The sequence below is a fragment of the Barbus barbus genome, assembly GCF_936440315.1.
Source record: "Barbus barbus genome assembly, chromosome: 18".
NCBI lineage: Eukaryota > Metazoa > Chordata > Actinopteri > Cypriniformes > Cyprinidae > Barbus > Barbus barbus.
This window is the reverse complement of record NC_136746.1, coordinates 12,396,135-12,420,080: the sequence shown is the minus strand read 5'-3', so window position 1 is coordinate 12,420,080 and position 23,946 is coordinate 12,396,135. Positions and strand designations below refer to the sequence as shown.

Here is a 23,946-nt window from a genome sequence, read left to right as displayed (position 1 = left end):
AGGAACTTTCAAGTTATCTCTTTGTAGGGCCATTGAAAAGAACAGAATCCCAATATTTACACATTTCTCAATATTTTTTACCAACATTGCTGACCAACCATGACTTGTGTTTTTCAAAAATAGTCACATTATTAAGTAATAATAAAAATATAAAAAGATTAAATATGTTATTGTAAAAAAAATATTTCAATTGATTCATTATTTGACAACAATGGAGTACAAAAGTAGCCTAATAATTCACAGGGTCGCCCTGGGGACACAGTGCCCCATAATCTTTTATTAATTTGCTTTGTACAGTTGGTTTTAAAGAAGCTGTCAGTCAGACAACTTGACAAGCATATCATAAAATTAATAGACATCCCTGAGAGACGTGATATGAAGATTTGCTGTGATTTCTTCAGCAGTGGTGGATCTCCATGCTCCAAAAATAACTGTGGCCCTTTTGGACAGCATCAGGAAGCCATTGGCATCAAAGTGACCAGGAATACTGTCAACATCCAGCCAAACATACACAGCAGGAAAGGAGCAGTGCAGAGTCACAAAAAAGTTCTGCACAATTCCAGTGTCCTTTATAGTAAACTGCAATAAACAAATAAAATAAACCTGTCAGTCAGTTGAGGGATTCGATTTATTAAGGACAAGCTCTTTGCGTTCAGTAACATCTCTGTTTGTAAAGAAACACATTTTAGGGATGTAGTAGGCCTCAACGAGTGAATTATCTAAGGTGCGTGGGTGTGTTTGTAACTGGTGTGAGAATGTATGGTTCTTACAGTGATGTTGGGTTTCTGCAAACCCTCTGCATATCGTGGAGAGCTGAGGAAGATGTGATTGTGAGGGCTGATCATTTGACCATCCGGACTACTGAGATGAAAAGCAACTATGCATGAGTGCCGTGTGCAGTTCCCACATTGCGTCAGCAGAGCAGATATAGAGTGCTGAAACACAAGGGTGCTTCCTCCTGCTTTTATTGTAGTCACATTGGACTCTAAAGAACACACAGCGTTAAAGCTGCTCCAGCTGTGTAATTTCACCTGCGAACATGAGTATAATATGACAACTTCTGGTCAAAATTCATAAATAAACTAATGCAAGTAAACAGAAAATGAAAATGTTTACGCTATAGCACCAGAAAGTCTTGTGGTACTAGAAGAGGTCTGTCCAAAACAAAGAATGAGGAACTAGAATGAGGTCTAGTTTAGAGATATAGTATGAATGTTTTATTAAACTAGTAGTTTGCCCAGAAATTGAAATTTATGAAAATTGAAATTGAAAATTTACTCACTCTCAGACCATTCAAGATGTAGATTAGTTTGTTTTGGAGATTTGGAGAAATTTAGCATTACTTGGTCACCAGTGGATCCTCTGCAGTCCAAACAGCTGATGAAAACATCAATTAACATCTTGTGAAGCAAAAAGCTGCGTTTGCAATAAAATCCATCAAGGTGTTTTGACTTTTAAGTATTGCTTCTGGCCACAATACAAGTCCATAATAAAACTTCCTCCAGTGAAAAGTCTATCCACTGTTCCCCTCTCACATCAAAATCCACCAACATATTTGTTTAGAACTGTTTTTGTCTGTTTTTAATTGTAAGCAGTGCTTAAATTGCGCATATTTCTCTTGTAATTCAGACATGGCATAGAGGAACTGTATTTGAAGTTAAAACATCCTAATCATGGATTTTTTTTATTACAAACAAGCAAAGCAGCTTTTCACTTCACAAGACATTAATTGATGGACTGGAGTTTTGTGGAGTATTGTGATATTTTCATCAGCTTTTTGAACCCATTCACTGCACATGAAATCCACTGGTGAGCAAATGATGTAATGCTAAATTTCTCCAAATCTGATGAAGAAACAAACTCATCTAAATCTTGGATGGACTGAGGGGGAGTACATTTTCCAAAAATTTGGAACAACTATTTATTTAATTTACTCTCTTAAAACATTGATTTGCATTACTAAATTAAAATGTCATACAATTTGAACATTTTTGAACAGTCTCTGATCATGATATAATCAATAAAACAACAGTCAATGTTACAAAAAACCCCAATCTTACCTTAGCTTTGACCGTGTGCTTCTCAGAGTGGTTGTCAGAGACAGCATAGATCAGCAGGTCTCCCTTATCCTCAATGCCCGCTGAGAGTATAGGAGCATAAAAATCTGTAGCCCAGTAGTTTAGCATTTTCCATTTACCACCAAACTCTGAATGTACAAGAGATTTTCCAGTCAACAAGCATACTTTGGCTTTGCATGTTCACGTGCACATAAATGACTAATTACTTTCAGAAAGAAAGAATGCTTTCTTCTATATGGTGATGAAGAGTGGTAGTCATGTACATGATTCATTTACCTACAGAGGACCAGGAGGGCCCCTGCCAAATGTCATTAAGCTGCCAGTAAAGAGTGCCCATCGTATGACCTTTGCCCTCAACAATGTCACTGCGGCTGCGGCGGTAGAATTCTGTTTGGATCTTCACACACTGTGCCTGCATCACCTGTTCAAACCAAAGCATGTCATCCAAAAGTGTGGAGTTGGTAAGATTGGATGCAATTATTTGATCAAAAATAGTCAAAACAGTAATATTGTGAAATATTATTACTATTTAAAATAGCTTTACATCTATTTTAATATATTTTAAAATTGAATTTCTTTCTGTGATGTTACAGCTTAAAGGTAATATGTGTGCGTGTTCACCTGAGTGATGTAAATAGTGTCTCTGTATCTCTGCACCAGGTCTGTGTTGTTAGGCAGAATGTAATGTAGTTCTGCTTGCTTTAGCATCTGCTGATTTCCATCTTCATGATGCTGACGATGAGCTGAGAAATTGCTGCTGAAATCCCAGTCTGAAGACACTGAAACCTGGTTGAAGTTGAAAAACAAGAGTGTTTTATGGTGTTACATTCCCCTTTAAATAAGAACCATTCTTAAATGTACTAAATGTGCACTTGTAGTGTACTTCAAATCTATATTATATTTATATAAAAAAATGTGCTTGCGGATAGTCAAATATTAATGAAATAAAAGACCATTGTGTGTACTTAAAGGGATAGTAAACAATCGGTCTGTGCAAGAAACTGAACAGTATTTATATCATTTTTTTTTTACCTCTGATCCACCACAATGTCCAACTGTCCTCAGCGCGTTCACAACAGCCGACGTGTGATGCGTCAACGTGCTCTGGCATAGTAGACGCATGTGTGGAAGCGATCTGTCACGCGTATACGTCACTCATTGTTTAGATCGCTTCCGTGCATAAGCTTAGGACAGTTGGACATTGCAGTGGATCTGAAGTAAAAAAGAATTATATAAATACTGCTCAGTTTCTTGCACAGACTGACTGTTTTGTGTCTTAAGATCTTAAAGTATCGTCACGGGCCGCAGGGTTTAATTTGGTTTTGTCTGTGTATGTTTTTTTTGACTCTCAAAGCCGTAGGTCCCATTGACTGCCATTATATGACTGACAGACTGCAACGGTTTGAGTACAGTTTCATTGGGATCAGAACATAAACTGGTACTAGGTGTTCTACACTGCGACTGTTAACCCTCCAAAAGCAGACAGATTTGTATTAAGTCTAGTACCTTACTAAGTGTGGACAATGAAGGCCAGGACTGAAAGCCATACTCAGAAGCAAAGCGAGTGCGAGGGAAAGCAGTCCAGTCCCAGCAATCCTTGTAATAGCTGTAGAAGTGGGTGTCTCCATAGTGGGGGTCATAGGGGTCCTCAGCCACCCAGCCTTCCTTCTCAGACTCAACCCCATTGGTTGGGCTGGATACCAGAAAAGGACGGGTGCTGTCCTCCTGAATTAAAGCACAGCATCCTTTGGTATGGCTTAAGATGGTACTTTAATGTTATTGTGTGTATCTCAGTCTCACCTGCAGTACGATGTCTCTGATGTTCTCAACATACAGATTGACATAGTCCTTCACGTACAGTGGTCGCGCAGGAACAGATATGTTGAACCAGTCAGTTGCTATGGCAGCTTCATTCTCATTGTTCCCACTCCAGATGACCACAGAGGGGTGAGATTTCAACCGTCGGACCTGAAAAAAAATGTCCATATAATTGTAACTAATAACCGGTGGGTCAATGATGCTCATTTTCTTTCTCCTGGATGTGTCATTTATTCAAAAGATACATTAAAAATGCAATTCACACATACGATGGCTTGAATACACCTTCTAATTTTTGAATTAAAATTCATTTTGAATTATTTTGGGGGGCATAAATGTTGCTTTCTATTAAAACCACTTCTCTTAATAACAGTTAAAAAACATTCGAGTTATTCGTGTTATTAGTATTAATTATATTATCATCGTAATTAATTTTTTTGATTAGCTTTTATTTTGTTTTCTTATGGAGTTTTGTCATTTCTATTAGTTTTTTTATTTCTCTATTACTTGTTATTATGGACTTATTTTTTGTTGCCAAGCAACATTTCTAATTATCTTAATTGATTTATTTTTTAATATAATATATTTATACATAATATAATATTTTGTATACAATATATGTTTCCATTTTATTTCAATTAACAACAATTTTTAATAGTGATAATACATGATATTTGTACTAAAATACTGTAATAAAGTATCTTCTTTTGTTTTTAACAAAAAATAAACTCATACTGGTTTGGAATGACACGAGTGTGAGTAAATGATGACAATTTTCATTTTTTGGTGAACTATTGTTTTAAAATAATGATTAAGGAATGTACACTCACTGTATCCAAGATATATGGAAAAAACATGTGTGTTCTATTAAAATATACAAACAATATGTAAACAATATTAACCTTTTTATATGTCATTTATTTGAGTTGAACATGACATATGAGAGTACAATGCATGCAAACCTGCTGAGTGACCTCTTCCCTCACGGTCTGTATAAAATCCTTTTCTGTAGGGTACAATGCACAGGCAAACATGAAGTCCTGCCAAATCTGACATAAGAGCAAACAATTAATCAAATCCGTTATCAAGCATGTCATAGATGGAGGATGTCATATAATAAGCTTACCATGATTCCATACATATCACACAGGCTGTAGAAGATGTCTTGCTCATACACTCCACCACCCCACACTCTTAAAGCATTCATATTGGCCTTCTGTGCAGACCGGAGCAGGATTGTGATCCTGTAATGCAATGCAGAAACACAACAAGATGACTAAAGTTTCAAAGTGATTTCACATTAAGCCGAATTCAGTCTGGCCATTGAACTAGGCTGTTTTAGGCTGTAAATCTACTCACATGTCAGTGGTCACCTGATCCTGAAAGGCATGAACAGGAATCCAGTTTGACCCCTTCAGGAAAACTGGTTTCCCATTGATCCGGAAGTAGAAGCTGAGGCCAGGGGAGGAGGGTATAGGCTCCTGGACCAACTCCACTGTGCGGAAAGCAACCTGAAACAGAAAACCACAACACAAGAGTGAAATGATGCAGATTGAGAAAAAAATTAAATAAACAGAGAGAGACATTACCAGTCGGTCTGCATTAAATGTCTCTCCACCCTCCAAGTTGACATCTATAGTCAGGCAATATAGAAACTGCTCTCCATGTCCAAACGGCCACCACAAACTGACAGTCTTAAAGTGAACACATTAGTTGTCACATAAAAAATATTTTCATTATTTGAAATAAAATAAACATTAAATGAAATAAAATATTTTTATAACAAAATTATTAAAACTATAATAAAAATTTAAATGAAAACAGAAAATATAAAAAAAAACAAATTTGAAATATTAATTAAAAACTATAATAGTATGCCTAATCTCAATGATACTAAAATAACAGTGATACATGTGATATTTCCTCTGAAATGTATGTTAAAATGACATGGGGTGGTCATAAAGAAACAAACTAGACCTGATCTCACCTGATTGAGCTGTAAGACAAAGGACTTTTTACTCTGCCCAGGTGTAAGAGACAGCTGAAATTCTGCCTCTGACTGCAGTAATGGTATGGACAGATGGACAAGACCCTTAGATGCAACAAAAACGTCAAAGAACAATTCCACTTCAACATTCCAGCTTGAATGTTCAGAGTCTGGATACAGAGAAAGACAGAAAAAACATGGACAAGAATACAGAAGAAAGAGGGTTTTGCATATTACGTTGATTTGTTTTGCTATTATATTGATGTCTAAAACCCCTTCTCCTTCATATGCAAATGTGTGTGTGTACCATATTTTGGATTTGTGGTATAACTGAGAACCCTTGAAGTGTTGAAGACTTCCAGGCGAACTCCCTTCCAGATACCCAGAGTGGGGAAAGATGGTCCCCAGTCCCAGCTAAATGAGCTTTGAGCCTGAAAACACCAAGTGACCAAAAACTCAATTAGGAAACCAAGAAAAATAAAGTTTCTTGTATATTATTTCATTAATTAATTACATATTGGATACACAATTATTTAACCCCAGTTTTCAACAACAACAAAAAAAGAGGTATCGCCATATACTCTAATAAACTTTTTGGGTTTGCGAGTGTGACATTGTTTGTACCTTTCTGATAAAGTTAACATGACACTCTCCTTTCTGTACAGGAGGAGGGCAGTCAGGTGGTACCCTGTATTCAGTGTGGGCATGACTCCTCTGAGACGCATATGTCACAGCTGACATAATCCACACCTGGAGAACATTCTCTTCATCCTTCAGTAATCCAGTGACTTCAAAATCCTCAAAAAAAATGAAGTACAAATATTCAAGGACTACTGTTGTTGTTATTATTATTATGCTAGAGTCTGTAAACATACATATAAAGCACAATTCAATAAAACTGTACGAAACAGTTATTCATTTACATATCTGCGGAACATGTTGTCTGTCTTTCCGATGTTGACTCCATTGAGAGAAATTGTAGAGACTGTGTCCACTCCTTCAAACACTAGGACGGCTTTCCCTTTTCCTCTGCAAAGAGTACATTGTATTCATTCTGTGGCACGGTCTAAATATCACTATTGTTATCATAGCATAAATCATATCCTTGTCATTCTAGCTCTAGATCAGAGGGTAGGTTTAGTTGGACTTTGAGGGTTGCTGACTCACCTAACATGAGTAGGTACTGAGAAGGATGTAGTGTAAGTCCAGTTGTCAAGTGAAATCCATCTGTAGGCCAGGTCGTTAAACCTATAATATGGATCCTGTGACACAGAATAAAGGTTTGAGGAACAAAAATTTCACAGTGTTTGGACTGTTAATACTGACTTCAGAAAATGTGTTTATACCGAAATAAATCCCTGACGCTGCAGAGCCGTATGAACACAGCCTGGCACCTCTGCACTGAGAGAAACAGATGAGTTTGAGTTCATCAGCTGCCATTTCCCGTTCAGAGAGATAACATCAACTCCAAGACTGGGACTCTTCCCTTCAGACGCGAGTGCGCGGTCAAGAAAAGGGACCTCTAACAGGTAAAAGCACGCAAAAGACCATACCACACGATTCATGTTTACTGATCATGGCAGACTTGATACTACCAAAGTCATTTCTGTATTATATAGTTGAATCACGGGACGTGAAGCCATAAACACACACCGCCCTGAAGTTTTCTGCTGCACTTCCCGGTTGAAATCAAAAGCACAAGGGATCAGCTGCTCTCTCACGTGGAAGCAAAAACATCCGGTGGCGTTTAAGATAAAGGTATGGTTGTCAAAAATAATTTATATTATTTGTATTTGAATATAATGATAGAATTTTGACAATGTTTGAAAATTAAATGCAATTAAATATTGTAGCGAAAACAATTCGAGAAATAGCTATTTCTAGAAATGAAATTATGAGGGCTTTTATTATGCCTGCACTGCTACCTTATGTGGTGGGATATTGATCTGTCCTCGTGACTAGAATCTTTTGAATTAACTCATTAAAACATTAATTAACTGATTTGTTAAGTTATTTTATATAAGTGGCTTTTTGTGTATCTGAACGCAGGAAGGCATTCACGCGCTTTAAAAGGATATAGTTCACCCCAAATTTGGTCATTATTTTTAGTCATCCTCATGTCGTTTCAAACATGCATGTCTTTCTTTTGTTGAACATATAAGTTATTTTGAAGAATGCTGGTAATCAAACAGTTGATGGTCGCCATTTATATCCATAGTATTTCTTTCCCTACTATGTTAGTCAATGGGGACCAACAGCTGTTTGGTTCTTCAAAATTCCTCAAAAACTTCAATATCTTCTTTAACATAAGAAACTCATATAGTTTAGGGATGACATGAGGGTAAGTAAATGATGACAACATTTTCATTTTCGGGTGAACTAATTTTTTAAAACAAGAAATGCAGGAATGAGAAAATGAGAACACTTTTAATTAGAAAACATTTTATGTCTTAATTATCACTTCATCATTACAGAAATCTTAACTGTTTTGTGTGTTACAATACCATTTTTTTCCAAGATAAATATTAATTTGCCCTGACCAAACCTTATTGAGCACACTAATAATTAGATGATTAATTCCAAATGATTCATGGTCTTAAATGGTCATTTCAAGTGAAAAACCATAACCAGTTTCCATATTCAATACATCAAAAAGTCTAATCTATGTTTATTTGAATACAGACAGTTAAATTCAAATAGAAAAACACAAACACATAGAATGAGTTACACATCTTTATTGAAAGGAAAAAGTAGCGGGATTTTAAATAAGATATTTAAGCCAATCGATTAAGTTGTTTCTCAGTGTCACGGCTGTGAAAATTTTGGGCCAAGAGCTGATCAAAATGTTGCAAATCTTTACAATCAAACAGTATATAGGAATCAGTCCCAATCTCCCACTGATGTACAACATCTGACCTTTTCTCCTGCGTTTGCATGCATTCCAGGAGTAAGGCCCCAAAAAAGCAGAACAACCTAAAGACATTCTCTCTCCGAGCAGCTCAGAGGGAACACACTCTGGTCAAACAGGCATGACGTGTTGTGGAGTGAGAGGAGTTGATTGGTAAAGATCAAAGACAGGCAGAGCTGAGAGTGGGAGGAACATCCGTCAGACTGGCGTGGTCCATTTCAAGACTTTGTAGTGTGGAAAGGCCAGGAGCAGGCCTGCATTCCTGTTTGAGCCGAAAACTGGGATTGTGCCTCCATAAGAGACAGATGGAGAAATATGGTCTTGCAACAGTGTCCAAAACATGAGAGAACAAACAGTGTATAAATGTGTCCAGCCAACATCACATGGCATATTTCTGAGTCCATTCCCGCGCTATTCTGTTGTATCTGCAAAGAGGACAGAAAAACAATAGACATTTGAAATCAAGTGACCCTTCGTGCAGCTCAGTTTCGAACCTTTCTGATGATTCCAGTTACTGTGTAATTTCTCCTTTATTAATAATGTACTTCAGTTTATGAAGTTCATAAACATTTTTACTTGATTTAAGGCAAGACACCCCAGATGAATAGGAAAACAACGAATACACATCACCATAGTTGATTGATTAAGAATTGCAAAAAAAAAAAAAAACCTGTATTACAGGTTTTCTGAAATTTTACTAAATATGCACTTATTTTTTAACTAAATATGCACTTATTTTTTAACTAAATACGCACTTATTTACACACATTTCCTGAACAGAAATCTAAACATTGGATAAAACCAGGTAAATCAGAAAATACTGTTAGCAGCCAGAAAAAAAGAAAGAAAAATAACTACTGTATAAAATCAGGGGAATAGTATATGACAAAACCCCTCTTTAGAATCCCTGAATAGGAATAAAACTGCCTTTTCGACAAATCTACAGATGCAAATAAAGTACGATAAAATAAACACTTAAAAGTGTAGGTTTCTTTCCACTAGTCTAAACACATTATGAAAAGCCAAATAACTCAAAATCTTAAAGGAAAAATGTTTTGCCTGTAGTATCTTGCCTTAATGTAGGCTATAATATATTTTTCTACTAGCATCCTTCTCATGCAGTGCTACAACTAGCTCACACAAACCAAAAATACTCAAACAATACAAACATTTTTCACTTACTTAAAAAAAAAAATATATCATGCTGCTGTAAGACTTTATGGCTGGCCATGCTTACTGCGAGGTTTAATGCAGGACTAAATAAACCCCATCAAATCACAAGACACTGCTGCATTTGAGAAAGATAAAAGCATATCTGACTATTCACTTGAAAAGGTTCTGTGCTTTTTCTCAGTCGTTTCAGAAGAGACATGACAGCATGTATTAGTGATGCACACCTGCTGTGGCCACACGCTCATGCTGCACCACACCGGAAGCAACAGTTTGCCGTGCTTCACTCTCTCTACAGTACCTCTAATGTTCACAATGCAGAGTTGACTTTCACCTACAGCATGGCATATTTCTCTGTCCATTCCTTTGCCATTCTATTATACCTGATAGAGCATGACATAAGGTGTCCTTATTTATTACATATTTTATTTTTTACAACAGATATTTATATCTGTGATGAACTGCTGCAATTTTGTGCTGACTGCATTCAAATAAGCTTTTTGGATCAGGCTTACAATGTAAATGTAACTGGCTTCTCTAGCAAAAAAAAATAAATAATTATATATATATATATATATATATATATATAATGATTTTATGGTCTTGCAAAAATTGTATAAGAGATTTTAAAAATTGTAGTAAGTTCAGCTGAAACATAAGTAGAAGATAACACAATACAATAAAGAAAAATATTTTAAAATAATGTTAAAAATAGCAAACAATGTATAATTTAAAGATAACATCTGTACCAGATGTTGCGCACGCGTGTAAGAGAATATAATAATTGTGCTTCAGTCTGTACTTACTTCTCTGTGTCTGTTTTATAGATTCGGGCAATCTCTGGCACAAGAGGGTCATCTGGATTGGGGTCACATAAGAGTGAGCAGATGGACAGGAGAACTACAGAGATGTAGACACATACACCACGTCATTGACATATAACACAGGGAATTCAATTATACAAAATATCATGTTGCTTGTCCAATCAAATTAGTGGACTGGAGCTAGCTTATGTATTTATTATAGGCCTAATGTGTTTCCAGTGTTAGGACTAATTGTTTCTAACCATTTTCTAATTAAGAAACACCTATTATAGAGTGTACCTTTAGAAATGGTAAGTGCAGGAGACCACTGGGACCTGAGGATATCCAGACAGATGCTGCCATTACTGTTTATGTTGGGATGGTAGATTCTTGTAGTAAATGCAACCTAACATAAGGAACACAAATGTTATACACACCTACAGTTAAACAGGTGTTTGTTTGGTTTTTATTTTTGTGTTGTTTTTGAAGTTCTTACCTTTGGTGGTTTAAAGGGGTAATCTGTTGGGAAGTGTATGGTTAGGAAAAAAACACCACCCTGATATGGACTTTCATTCTGTTTTTTAATAAAAAAAAAAGGGAAAAATATTGTTAGTACATTTACACTACTGTTTGGGGTCAGTTTTTCATTTTAAAAAGTGATAGTAAAGACATTAATAATGTTAGAAAATGTTTCCATTTCAAATAAATGCTGTTTTCTAAACATTTTATTCATCAGAGAATCCTTAAAAAATGGTTTCCACAAAAAAATATTAAGCAGCATATCTGTTTTCAACACTAATAATAAGAATGATTGACATATAAAAATGATTTTTGAAGGATGAAGTAATGGCTGCTGAAAAGTCAGCTTCACCATCACAGGAATAAATTACATTTAAAATATTTTAAAACACAAAACAGTTGTTTTAAATAGTAATAATTTCAAAATATTGCTGTTTTTGATCAAATAATTTGCTAGCATAAAACACTTTTCCCAAAAAACACAGTTTGTACATTTTATGTCAGCACTATACTTCTGCAGAAGTGTTTTATTGTACTCACCGGCCCCATGATTGTTGCCTGCCAGTGGAACACTGCAGGAGAGATTGCATGTACAGCATCACTTTACAGTAAATACATCCAGCTGTAAACACCACACAATACATGTAAAGTCTGTGATCTCACCATCATCCCCCACTGGACCTGCTGAACACTGTGCAGGAGGATCACGTGCCAAATCATTCAATTCCTACAGGGAAGAGTCAGAATGAGTTTCGTGAAACACAAGCATGCAGAACTACTGAAAAGACACAGAATCTCCATAACGAAGGGTCAATAATGAAGCTTTGGTCTTTGATCACTATGGTGACAGCAAGATGAAACCAGCAGATTGAATGTGTAGCAGCACAGTGTATTTATAGTTCCAGAGGGGTCATGAGGGAACACAACCAGAAGCCCAAAGGCATGTCCGTCTGCGCTCCCTACTTTAGGAGCACTACGTTTATTTTTATTTCAACATGTCTGTTGAGTGGGAAGGACTGGGGGTATTTCATGACAGGGGGGTAGAAAACTGCCATCAATCTAGAGCCATTGCACAACTACAGACAGGCAGGAGCTTCACAACACACTGACAAGTTTACTTCATAATATGGATACAAAACTATTTAGGACCCCAAATTGAAACTTGCAGTCCCTAAAGGTCACCTAAAAGAGGAAAAGTACAAAGGGACCTCGACGTCAAAACGTTTAAGAATTATCACATTTATAAAAATAATTAACTAAAAGACTATTTTAGTTTTTGTTTCATTTCATTTCTTAAGACGAACTATGGTAAGAATTTACTGCCCACACGACGAAGCAAAGTGCCAATACTACAGTAATCATTTTAATCATTATAATGAATTAAATATCGATGTGAGATTTATCATTTATAATCTAAACATTTTTGACATCGTAAATAATTATTAGCTGCCAAGACCATTATTCACACTGGATGACAATGGCACGTTAAAATTGTATACACAGACTTATGGAAAATAATAATAATAATATAAAAAACGACAGGTTTGATGTCCTTATTAATAAACACACAAAAAAACGTTCGTCGCTTATATCAGGAATAAGCATACATTAGCAATACGCCCGACACGCTGATAGATGACTAAAATATTTAACGATACACTGGTTTATAATATGTCTGGCTGATGTATTTATACTCGATATAATTTCCCACTTACCTTATGGATTCGTTTAAGCGCCATCTTCCCACTGGGTGTAGTGGCTCCTGAATAACTAGCTCTTTCTCAATATGAAAGCTAACCTGAGAGCTAGCCAGCTGCCTAGATAAAAAGTAACATTAAAAATGTCAGAATGTCAAAAAAATCTTACATTCAACGTCTAAAAAAATGATATGGCAATCAAACGCGTGAATACAGCCAGGCCCTGACCCTGTCGGTGCCTGTAATGCTGATGTGTGTACACTTCTCTTTCAGTTTGTCTGCGCTGACAAGATGTCCGTGCGCTTGTTGTTTAGCCGCGTCTTCTTCTCGCGCGGATTAAAGCGCAATCATGAGACGAGCGCCACCGTGAGCGCTGGATGACAGCACTAATAACTAAAAATGCAAAAATATGAACGAATTAAGAAAATTATAACTTACAAATTGCCAAGAAGGAGAATTATAAAGGGATTGTCCAGAAGCATTTTACGTACCTCCTTGGAAATGAAATGTTGTTTTTTTGAGCTACAGGTAAATGAGATGAAAAGCAAAGATAATGGTCATGGTACAGAGAAACCTAGACAATGGCAAATTTGAACAGCAAAAGGGGAAATTTGTGAAATGGAAGTGACTTCACCATTAGGCCTTGAATACAAAATAGTTCAAATACAACTCTGTCTGAACTATGGTACAAAGATGGTATCAAATTCCTTTGGATATGTGATGTATATCGTGGCAGGCCTGCGGTCTTGACGACTAAAATCTTGAATAACTGGTTTAAGGAAGGATTAAGGTTAATGATTAAAAATATTTAAATTTTTACACCAACAAAATATTTTAGCTTAGCGATAACTAGAAAAATGTGTATTCATTATAAAAATATACATGGAGTTTTACTATTTTATGGATTCTTGGATTAAGCTATTAATGTGATTTTACTCATTTATTATGATTTTATAAAATTAAGCAATTTATTAATCCAGGACTGGAGGGAGTGAATTAAAATACCTTTTTAATTCTTGTTTTGTCCTAAATGAAATCATTTTAATTCATTTTGAGCCCCTCTGGTTGAGAAACAGTCATCTATGAGATTTCTTTTGTATTCAATGATAACCATATTCGTGGTATTTAAAAACTAATTCAAGGTACAAAGAATAGCATAGTATTACAATGGTGCATATACACAAAAAATGGGACTCTGGACCACAAAACCAGTCGTAAGTCGCATGGTATATTTGTAGCAACTGCCAACAATACATTGTCAAAATTATAGATTTTCTTTTATGCCAAAAATCATTATAGGATATTAAGTAATGATAATAAGATATTTTGTAAATTTCCTACCGAAAATATATCAAAACTTAATTATTGATAACATTGCTAAGGACTTAATTTGGACAACTTTAAAGGGTATTTTCTCAATATTTAGATTTTTTTTTTGCACCCTCAGACCCATGTTGTTTTAATCATCATACAACATTATGGCAATAGAAGAAACAGTGAACTAGGCACATAACTGTCTCCAAATCACACAGATTAAATGAAACCAAGCAAGAGAGTGATTGTATCGTTATTCTCTGCTCTTTTAAACATAGCCTCAACTGGAATCTCCCCAATAACAATGATCTGATCTTTGTTTCATGCACAGCTCACAACTTCATTGACTGTCTTTTATTCACTCATTCTGGCAGAAGTCATCCACAATCCATAATGTATTCGAGAGAATAATGACCATGACTCCTTCATTACAACTACATAATGCCAGTTCAAATAAAAGCACACAATGGAGCAATACAGAAAAGTCAGAGGCACAGATATCAACAGATCTGCATCACGAATGAATGAATTAAATTCACACATGTACCATAACCTGTATCTGAAATAACTCAACAGAAAAGTCAGAATTAGTAACTGCCAACAGGAATTTGATTGTAATACAAACAAACATCTATTCTTTTATGTAATACAAACATCTATTCTTTCTTGTCTTCATTAGAACTAGACAATCATCATTGAATCATCCAACTCTTTATCTTAACAAATGTCAAGAAGAGATTCTTCGAAATGAATATCATTTGGTAACTACGATCTAATGCTGTGGAGGTGCTATGGTTGGCTTAGTCCTAGCACAAAATCGGCAGGACGTCTTCTGAGTAAATGATGCACCTGCAGTCTTTTGCAGCATTTCTGTCTCTGTTATTTGTAACACTCTATTTTTATGGCTTCCTTTCAGTGCGTCCCACTTTCTCTGCGCTTTGCTCTGTTTTCTGCCACTGTCAGTCTGTCTTGTTGCCATGGCGGTTTCTCTGATTCACACTTCTCTGGATGAGCTTACGTTTCAGTCCGCTTCCCTAAGCTCCTGAGAAGCCACTTCTGGGTCCTCATGCGATGAGCAGCTGGGTACAGGATTTGCCACACCTTGGGAATCACCATTTGCTCCGTAGTGCAAGTGTTGGAGACTCTCCTTGCTACAATTCCTCTTGGAGTTTGAGTATTTCCTTTCAGACTCAACACAATTCGTCTCTGCAGAGCAAACATGTTCTCCCTGTGATCCCTGCTCTTCCTCCTGATGGGTCTCAGGAGAAGGCTGTTGCTCTGATGGAGGTGGGTTTTGGTGGGTCGGTGGAGCTTCGCCTGCTGCAGCCGTCGGATTAGCCGAGGAGGGTTTGATGGAGGCATGGCACATGGGGCACGTCTCTTGCACATAAAGCCACTTTCTCAGACAGTTGCCATGGAAGAAATGACCACAGTATGTGATCACTGCTGATGTCATATCCTGCAGGTTACAAAAAATTTTACTTTTATCAGCATCATTGTCATGCAAAGTTTAATTCGATTACTTCTGTAATCGATTCAGTCCTATACCATATCATTTACACTACTGGTCAAATGTTAGGAAGAATAATTCAGATTTTTGTTTTTGAAAAAAAAGTCCCTTTTGCTGCATTTACATCCTCAAAAATAGTTAAAACAGTAGTATTATGAAACTGTTTTTTACTTGAATATATTTTAAAATGTAATATATTCCTGTGATAGCAAAAGCTACATTTTCAGCATCATTACTCCAGTCTTCAATGTCACATGATCTTTCAGAAATCTTTCTGAAATGCTGATTTGGTGCTCAATTATTATTGATAATTAATTATGGTAACACTTCATTTTAAGGATTCTCAATTCTCACTATTATCGAGTTGCTAATTAGCATGCATATTACTAGTATATTATAATATAACAACATAATATTCTTATTTTTATCAGTGCTAAAAATAGTTTGTCCTGCTTAATGTTTTGTGGAAGCCATGCTACTTTTTCATGATTCTTAGATGAATATAACATTAAAATGACAGCATTTATTTGAAATAGAAATCTTTTGTAACATTATAAATACCTTTACTGTCAATTTGATCAATTTAATGTGCCCTTGATAAATAAAAGTGTTTAGCTCAAAGTGTATTCCCCGGCATGTTTTTTAAGCAGCAAATGATCATATTAGAATGATTTCTGAAGGATGCTGTGACACTGAAGACTGGAGTAATGGCTGCTGAAAAGTCATCACAGGAATACATTACATTTTAAAATATATTCAAACAGAAAACATTTATTTAAAATTGTAATATTTCACATTGTTACTGTTTTTACTGTATTTTTGATCAAATAAATGCAGTCTTGGTGAGCATAAGAGACTGCTTTCAAAAACCAACTTTTGAATGGTAGTGTATACACCCTTTTAAATATGAAAACATTCTCACAAATTCCACTAGCACATTTGAAGATGTTGCAAGTCGAGGACAAATCTTGATTCTACCCTAACTATGAGATGCAGAACACCTGCACTTTGTTCTGACCTGGAAGCAGATGGCACAGACATCATTGTGGTCCTGCAGCTGCTCTGCACTGGCCCGTGGAAGTACGTTGATTTTGCGAGCAGCTTCTTGTCTAAGCAAGAAGCTTTTCCAGCCAGCCTGGGCACGTAGCCACACATTGCAGTAGGAGTGGATGATAATGACCGACGCTCCCATCCAGCTCCACTCTCCCCACAGTGACTCCCACGCCCCGTACGCCACAACACACACAGCCACCGCAAACTCCAGCACCCGACACACACCATTCACATAATAAATAATCTCATCCAATCCGGGCAGGGCAGCACCGCGCCAGACCTCCACCATGAACAGGCTGTAGATCAGCAGAGTGCATGTCACCTATAAAAGGGAGCACAGCATGCTGTGATCTCATAGAAAACTAAATTAAACAAATGAGTTCATAAAACAGAGCGTACCTGCAGAGATGTGAGCATACAGCTAGAAACCAAGATCAGCAGCCAGAAATCCATGTTGAAAAACTGAGAGATCTTGTATGCCATGAATCCCGGAAAAAGCAGCAGAAAGCCACACATAGATAAACCACGCAAATGCTTCCACACACTCCTGTGGAGACAGAAAGAAAAATTTGGGTTTGCTCAAGCATAAAAAACCCCCCACAATGTTCAACTCTCAGATTAAACATGCTAACGTCCAAAATAACTAGGTAGGTAACTAAACCATTGTCCACGTTTAAAATAAATAATAAGAGTTTTCATTGTTATGCTGATGATACTCAACTATATATCTCAACAAGACCAGATGAAACTTCTAAACTAAGATAATAGATTGTGTTAAAAATGTAAAAGATTGGATGACCAATAATTTCCTGATGCAGAAAAGTGCATCTTCAATAACCAACCTACAGATAGTCCAAAATGCAGCGGTAAAAGTCCTTACCAGGTCAAGAAAATATGATCATATTACCCCAGTTTTACAGTCTCTGCACTGGCTACCTATTAATTTCAGTATCAGTTACAAAATATTATTACTTGCCTATAAGGCCCTAAATGGTTTAGCACCTGCGTACCTAACTTGTCTTCTACCACGCTACAATCCAACCTGCTCCCTAAGGTCGCAAAACTCTGGACTTTTGGTAGTACCTAGGATAGCAAAGTCCACTAAAGGAGGTAGAGCTTTTTCACATTTGGCTCCCAAACTCTGGAATAGCCTTCCTGATAACGTTCGGGGTTCAGACACACTCTCTCTGTTTAAATCTAGATTAAAGACACATCTCTTTAGCCAAGCATTCACATAATGCATTTTATAATCTTGTACTGCAGTTATATCTGATCAAATGTACATTATTATTATTCTTAAGCTTGGGTTGAACAAATCATTTTTGCTTAGATGGAACAGCAGCTAATTAACATCTCATGGTATCTAGGAATTACAGAAGCTTCAGTCTGGATCCAACCCTTAAATGATCTGAGATGACCGAACACATGAGAAAAGATAATGCCAACCCCTCAGATGACCTCAGAGGATGCCAACGCTCAGACAACATATAGAATTACCAAATTTTGCTATATTACGATAAGTTAAATATGTTAAGGTTCTGCAATATATAAATATATTGTGGAAACTTAATTTCCTGTAAAGCTGCTTTGCAACGATTTGTATCGTAAAAAGCGATATACAAATAAACTTGAATTGAATAATTAAAAGAAATTGCGTGTGTGTGTATATATATATATATATATATATATATATATATATATATATATATATATATATATATATATATATAATATAATTATGTTTAATAATAATTATGTTGCAAAAGATTAAATAAATAGTGTACTTTTTTCTTTTTCTAGTCGTCAAAAAAATTTTGCACCCTTTTTTGGAAATTGATCAAACTTCTGGTGTTCAGCTTTGCCACCACAGGAACATATTATATTTTAAATATATATGAGAAGATGATTATTAGAATAGAAAATAGTTATTTTAATTTCTCAATATTTCACAAATCAGAATATTACTGCTTTTACTGTATTTTTGCTCAAACAAATGCAGCCTTAGTGAGCGCAAGAGGCTCAAAAATAATTCAAAAATAAAATATATTTTTTCGGAATTTGGTACACTGGTAAATTAAGTCATAGCAAAATAAGTCTAGCATCAGCGCAAAAACAGCTGTTTCAACAAAAGCAGTTGTTGTAACAAAACAATGACAGCCAACAGAACAAACATATTTCACATACACATTTCCAATAGCACAACATTTTTTGGATGCATCACTAGGTATATACTCTTTCATACCTCCACTCCGTCATTAATATTGTCATTTGTTCAGGTTGTAAATGGAATCGCATACCTGTTTCTACTAGCTCCGAGCCCCAACACAACAGGCTCTGTGATCTCACTCATGCTTTGTAGAGTAGATGTGAGAACGATGAAGAGGATGATAAAAAGCAGAAAGCAGCGCTGTAGAGCTGCCATGTCCAACAACCCAGTCTGCAGGGCCAACAGCAGCAGAGTCACTCCCTCTGTCACACCCCTACAATATATAAAAACATGAACGTTTGAACTGAACAAACACATGAACACAGTAAACATACATCGTCCTCTCTTACCTGTGCATGACATTATGGTTCTGGAGAGCATTGAATCCTCCAAGATAGAACTTACAGAGACTCAGAAGTCCCAGAGCCATATAAGACACCACAAACGTTAAGCCAAGCAGGGAGTATGGGCTAGCACAGCATTCAGACACACTAAAAAACACACGCATATTAGATTCAATTCTCATTTGATATGGACATTCATTGAGATTGAATATCCTGCCGTTTACCTGGTGAGGAGGTAGAGTAGCAGACCCTGTTGGACAGCAGTGATAGTGCCATAATTGGTAACAAGTTGCACTCCGAACAGCACAAACCAGAAAACACTAAACAATACAGGCACAGCAAAGCCATCCCAGAGGGACACTCCAACTGCCATCAGCCTGTACAACTCAGTCACCTACAGAAACAACAGAGATTAAGAAAAGAAGAACTGAGGCGATGTGTGTGAGAGATGCAAGTGCATCAGTATGTGTTTGTGTTTTACCTCTATTGCCATTATCTCTCTGTAAGCGGCTCTGGCCAGTCTGTATGGCACAAAGAGGTTGGCGAGAAGGAAAATGGCCACCTCGGCCCCTGTGATCATCATGGACACAGAAGAGAGCGTGAGGAGCCAGTCCAGAGGGACAGACACCACACGCGCCAGAAGAGGGAGCAAGTGCGCTGAGAACAGCCACACGCGTTGAGTCCGCATGAGGAACGCACACAGCGTACTGACTATTATCTGACCTGCAAGTAATCACACACACACACACACATTGTAAAAGAGAGTCATAATCAGTACTGATATGCACAAATATGTCAAAGGTGATTGTGCCATTGCACAAACCATTCAAAACATTGCATGACAGAACACGCACATTTTCTCACACCCTCTCTGAAGGGCTTCACCTCTTAAGACCCAAGAAAAAAAGTTTTAGGAAAAAATACATTGTTTAGAGCATTAAAAATAATGTAAAAAATAAAGAAATTAAAAATGATATTTCATTTATAACTTATGCTATGTCCTCGGTAGAGGACATCGGGACTCAATTTCTTTAAAAAAATAAAAAGACATGAATGAACATGCATGGGCAAAAACAACAGATTTTTAAAATCACCAATACCAATTTATATATATATTTCTTTTACCAAACTTTGTATAAAGATGATTCTCAACTATGTTATAACAGAATGATTCCACATACCTTTTTCTTTCTTATCTCATTATATACAATGTATCTATAAACTAAATCTAATTTGCATATTAATGTGTTTTTGGGGGAACATGTAATGAAAAAAGAAGTGTAAAATTGGGAGTAATAATTGACAAGATTTTCATAATAATATAGAATATTTCATATAATATTGAAATATAATTTATTTCCCTATTCATTTGTTATGTCTCCCAAAATGCGTAATAAACATGCTTTTAGTCCCGGTGTCTTCATATGAGGACATATATGAAATCAACATCCTGTTTCGTAACAGAAAGTCATATTTTGATTTGAAACCCCATAACATTTTCCTGAGATGTTGATTTATGACACACAATTTGAAAATTAGACAGATTTAAGTGATAATTGTAAAATATTATCATATTTCCATAAGAATGTCACAAAATTAATTTCAGACATTTTTGAAGACCAAGGAGAGGGAGTGGTCATGGTGAAACATCCAATCATTTGCTATCTCTGAAAATATGTTTGCAATATGTTTGCCAAAACCTTAATAGCTTTAAGGTCTAAGTACTTTATGGCATTACTATCAGGGTTGTGATACTTGTAACTTACTGGTGAGTGCAGTCACGAAACGGTTCAGTGCCGGAGAGTCCAGAAAGAGTGCACCATATCCATACTGAGCTTCATCCCTTACATAATCTCTGTTAACACAACAAAACCCTTTGAAAAACTTACCAACAAACTGATAAATTTATTCACATATTTAAAAAATGTGCAGTGACCCAATTCACATTATTATTTTCACCTGACAATCTGATGACCCATGTAAAGAAGCAGGGCGCAGAGAACATGCAGGTAGAGCTGGATAATATGCCCAAGCGGTAACAGCAGCACCACGGTGCTCACTATGTGACCTGCAGAACACACCAACAACAATCACACATATGGCATATTTAGCCAACTCTACAATATAATGACTCATGATGATCACATAATATTTACCCAAATAATATATGTTCCAGATGACATATTTGTACTTGAAGAGCATGTCTTCTGTCCTCGCTTTGAGATGATCCGTGAAGCTGTCAATGTCACATTTATACAGCATGTCCAACACCAAGATGCTGGGCACCCTGAGGACAACATTAGCTACCTCCTCTAGTCGTGGCATCTTAACACGGACACAATAACCACCTGTACCACGTAGGAAGGCTGTCACATTATGACATTTGTCATAATATCATGCTCCTGTATTCTGCATCTGCTTGGTGGTCCTCTTGAAAACGAAAGGACATTGTTTGGTGTGGCTATTCATTAGATCCAATCTGAAAACTGTGGGAAGAGAAACAATGACAGATCTTTGTTTTTCAAAACATCAAGACGCGTTTCTGATGGCTCGCAAGATACAACAGTCCTTCCGGCTTGTTTTCTGTCATTTATCCAAAAGGCTTAATGCTTGATTCTGCAACTAAGACATCTTAAACCAGTCTTAGATGGTCTCCCGGCCTGCTCGGACTGGTTTTAAATGGGTTTTGGGAACTTTGACAGGCTGGGAGACCATCTACTGAAGACCAGCGTAGCAGGCTGAAAGACCACCATAAACCACCTAAGACAAGTAAACTATCTTAATATAGAGAGTCATTTAATCGTGATTTAAAGATGGAAAAATAACACGGACTTTCGTTTTTTTAAACTCGGTTGCACCCCACCTCCAGTCTGTGTGTTTGTAGCATCATGGCAGCTCGCGGGTTATTCGCCTCAAAACAAAAGCACCTCAGCAAAATTCATCCTCGAAAAATACACAGTTCCCACACCTGTCACGACCGCACACTGTTTAGAAACTACCGCAACTGCAAACACACTCCCTGTCCTCCCCGTCTTCTTCTGTAGTGTTTTTGAATGACGGGTCGCAAACTAAAATAGCGCACTACCGCCTCCTACTGTTAGCAGTCCAGAGATTTCCCTCAGATATGAAGCTCTTCAGCTTCGTCAGCCTCCACTTTGAGAGCATACGTCGGATTAGAAAAACTATAGTATATAAAATCCACGATTATATAGAATCTTCACTCTCCATATGTCATATTCTAATATGTTTAGGAACTTGTGGTGTTTCTTTCTGTTCTTTTAATTAAATTATATTGTTATTATTTTATTTTATAAAGACTATTTAGTGTTAATTGTTGCTGTCCCTAGATCCATCTAACTGTCAAATAAATAAATAAATAATCCTTTGAAAACCTCCTCATTATTGACTCACTATAGCTCAACCATTCAGACCATCAACTCACTCTCAACAGGTTTCAAATTGTTACTGGTTTCCTAATCATATCTTTTTTTCTATTTTCAGTTTTTTTTTAACAGAACATGTACCCTAAGTGTGACCCGCTCGGATGAGAATACTCCTCTCCTCTTCTCCACTGTACAGAGATGTTGAATTTATGATCTGTATTGCTATAGTTTTATGCATAAACATGCCCAGTCACAAAAAGCTAAAGCTATACCATGACTTTATATCACTGTTTCCTTTTAACATTTTGAAGTTCTCACATACCGTCCATTTTGGCCTTCATATGCTTAAATGCTTTTACTTAAAAAAATGAAAGAGACACACTGTGACTCATTTGTGTATTTCTTTATTTGTGTGCACCATTTAAAGAGGAAAACTGCCACTTAATTTCAAAATACACATAATGATGGACGGAAATGCATCATAGAGGATTGTAACGATATTTTAGTGGAACTAGGCCATCATTGCATCTATTCTGAGTTTGTATTTTATGTTTTATTTCTTTATGCATTCATTCAGGTTCAGTGTCAATTGTAATTAATTCATGTATTCAGACAATAACTTTTGTTATAGCACTGTCATTTTCATTACTGTCAAGTAATATAAAAACTAATATTTATGAAAAACCATACTTAAAAAAGGTTCTTTAAGATTCTATAGTACATATGGCTCTTTTTGGAACGTAAAGGGTTCTGTTTAGCACACAAAAAGTCTGCTATTGCTACAAGCTCAAAAACTCTAATCTGGTACTGTTTAGAACTTCTTTTTTGTCACATTTTACTCAATTTCTTCCCTTATGGTCTAAACATTAATTTATCCACCTTATCCAATTTATTTATTTTTTTTAGTTATTGAATTAATCGCTGATCTATGTGATAAATAAATATCAACTTCGTAACTATAGCTACTAGCATTAGCATTAGCATTCCCTTCCCTTCACATCAAACACAAAACACAAAAAACAACTACACCTCTGCATTTCCTTAGCGTAACATACTGTATAAATTTACATAAGCCTATTGGGAATTTTCAACACCATATGCTTATTTGTTTCTGACTGTATATGGCAGAACTGGAATCTGCTCCTACAATTTTCTG

At 36.3% G+C, this 23,946-nt stretch overlaps 3 protein-coding genes across 5 annotated transcripts; all 3 read right to left on the bottom strand.

Moving 5' to 3' along the window:
* Positions 1 to 231: 231 nt before the first annotated feature.
* manba (mannosidase, beta A, lysosomal) lies at positions 232 to 7,610 on the bottom strand. Its single transcript, XM_079440009.1, has 17 exons — positions 7,230 to 7,610; positions 7,051 to 7,145; positions 6,807 to 6,912; positions 6,508 to 6,681; positions 6,191 to 6,314; positions 5,884 to 6,053; positions 5,486 to 5,590; positions 5,256 to 5,407; positions 5,023 to 5,140; positions 4,859 to 4,945; positions 3,879 to 4,046; positions 3,585 to 3,803; positions 2,700 to 2,864; positions 2,355 to 2,499; positions 2,061 to 2,206; positions 771 to 1,031; positions 232 to 579 (listed from the first exon to the last, which is right to left on the bottom strand). The coding sequence occupies exons 1-17, from the start codon at positions 7,446 to 7,448 to the stop codon at positions 349 to 351; spliced, it is 2,685 nt and encodes an 894-aa protein (XP_079296135.1). The 5' UTR covers positions 7,449 to 7,610; the 3' UTR covers positions 232 to 348.
* Positions 7,611 to 8,292: 682 nt separating this feature from the next.
* On the bottom strand, positions 8,293 to 13,375 carry LOC306884583 (ubiquitin-conjugating enzyme E2 D2-like). 2 transcript variants are annotated; one of them, XM_079440565.1, is made up of 8 exons: positions 13,241 to 13,375; positions 12,999 to 13,100; positions 11,947 to 12,010; positions 11,824 to 11,855; positions 11,261 to 11,338; positions 11,065 to 11,170; positions 10,768 to 10,861; positions 8,293 to 9,216 (listed from the first exon to the last, which is right to left on the bottom strand). In XM_079440565.1, the coding sequence occupies exons 2-8, from the start codon at positions 13,020 to 13,022 to the stop codon at positions 9,171 to 9,173; spliced, it is 444 nt and encodes a 147-aa protein (XP_079296691.1). In that variant the 5' UTR covers positions 13,023 to 13,100; positions 13,241 to 13,375; the 3' UTR covers positions 8,293 to 9,170. The 2 variants fall into 2 exon arrangements, with proteins under 2 accessions (XP_079296691.1, XP_079296690.1); XM_079440564.1 differs by having other exon boundaries at positions 13,209 to 13,309.
* A 628-nt stretch (positions 13,376 to 14,003) lies between these two features.
* LOC306884466 (RING finger protein 145-like) lies at positions 14,004 to 22,456 on the bottom strand. 2 transcript variants are annotated; one of them, XM_079440343.1, is made up of 11 exons: positions 22,271 to 22,456; positions 21,564 to 21,893; positions 21,367 to 21,475; positions 21,174 to 21,262; positions 19,889 to 20,130; positions 19,632 to 19,801; positions 19,414 to 19,554; positions 19,155 to 19,337; positions 17,257 to 17,404; positions 16,823 to 17,179; positions 14,004 to 15,753 (listed from the first exon to the last, which is right to left on the bottom strand). In XM_079440343.1, the coding sequence occupies exons 2-11, from the start codon at positions 21,730 to 21,732 to the stop codon at positions 15,316 to 15,318; spliced, it is 2,046 nt and encodes a 681-aa protein (XP_079296469.1). In that variant the 5' UTR covers positions 21,733 to 21,893; positions 22,271 to 22,456; the 3' UTR covers positions 14,004 to 15,315. The 2 variants fall into 2 exon arrangements, with proteins under 2 accessions (XP_079296469.1, XP_079296470.1); XM_079440344.1 differs by having other exon boundaries at positions 14,189 to 15,753; positions 22,240 to 22,449.
* Positions 22,457 to 23,946: the final 1,490 nt, after the last annotated feature.

What these genes read in the sequence shown, in the direction of transcription:
- manba (XM_079440009.1), bottom strand. Translation starts at nt 7,448, where the DNA reads ATGAATCGTGTGGTATGGTCTTTTGCGTGCTTTTACCTGTTAGAGGTC. An exon ending in ACAACATGTTCCGCAGATAT is followed by an intron (nt 6,682 to 6,806) that starts GTAAATGAATAA and finishes ATTTTTTTTGAG; the next exon opens with GATTTTGAAGTCACTGGATT. An exon ending in GCCCTCCTGGTCCTCTGTAG is followed by an intron (nt 2,207 to 2,354) that starts GTAAATGAATCA and finishes TTGTACATTCAG; the next exon opens with AGTTTGGTGGTAAATGGAAA.
- LOC306884583 (XM_079440565.1), bottom strand. Translation starts at nt 13,022, where the DNA reads ATGGCGCTTAAACGAATCCATAAG. An exon ending in AGGTCCAGTGGGGGATGATG is followed by an intron (nt 11,856 to 11,946) that starts GTGAGATCACAG and finishes TCTCTCCTGCAG; the next exon opens with TGTTCCACTGGCAGGCAACA. An exon ending in ACCCCTTTAAACCACCAAAG is followed by an intron (nt 11,171 to 11,260) that starts GTAAGAACTTCA and finishes TCCTTATGTTAG; the next exon opens with GTTGCATTTACTACAAGAAT.
- LOC306884466 (XM_079440343.1), bottom strand. Translation starts at nt 21,732, where the DNA reads ATGCCACGACTAGAGGAGGTAGCTAATGTTGTCCTCAGGGTGCCCAGC. An exon ending in CTGGAACATATATTATTTGG is followed by an intron (nt 21,476 to 21,563) that starts GTAAATATTATG and finishes TGTGTTCTGCAG; the next exon opens with GTCACATAGTGAGCACCGTG. An exon ending in GAGAGATAATGGCAATAGAG is followed by an intron (nt 19,802 to 19,888) that starts GTAAAACACAAA and finishes TTGTTTCTGTAG; the next exon opens with GTGACTGAGTTGTACAGGCT.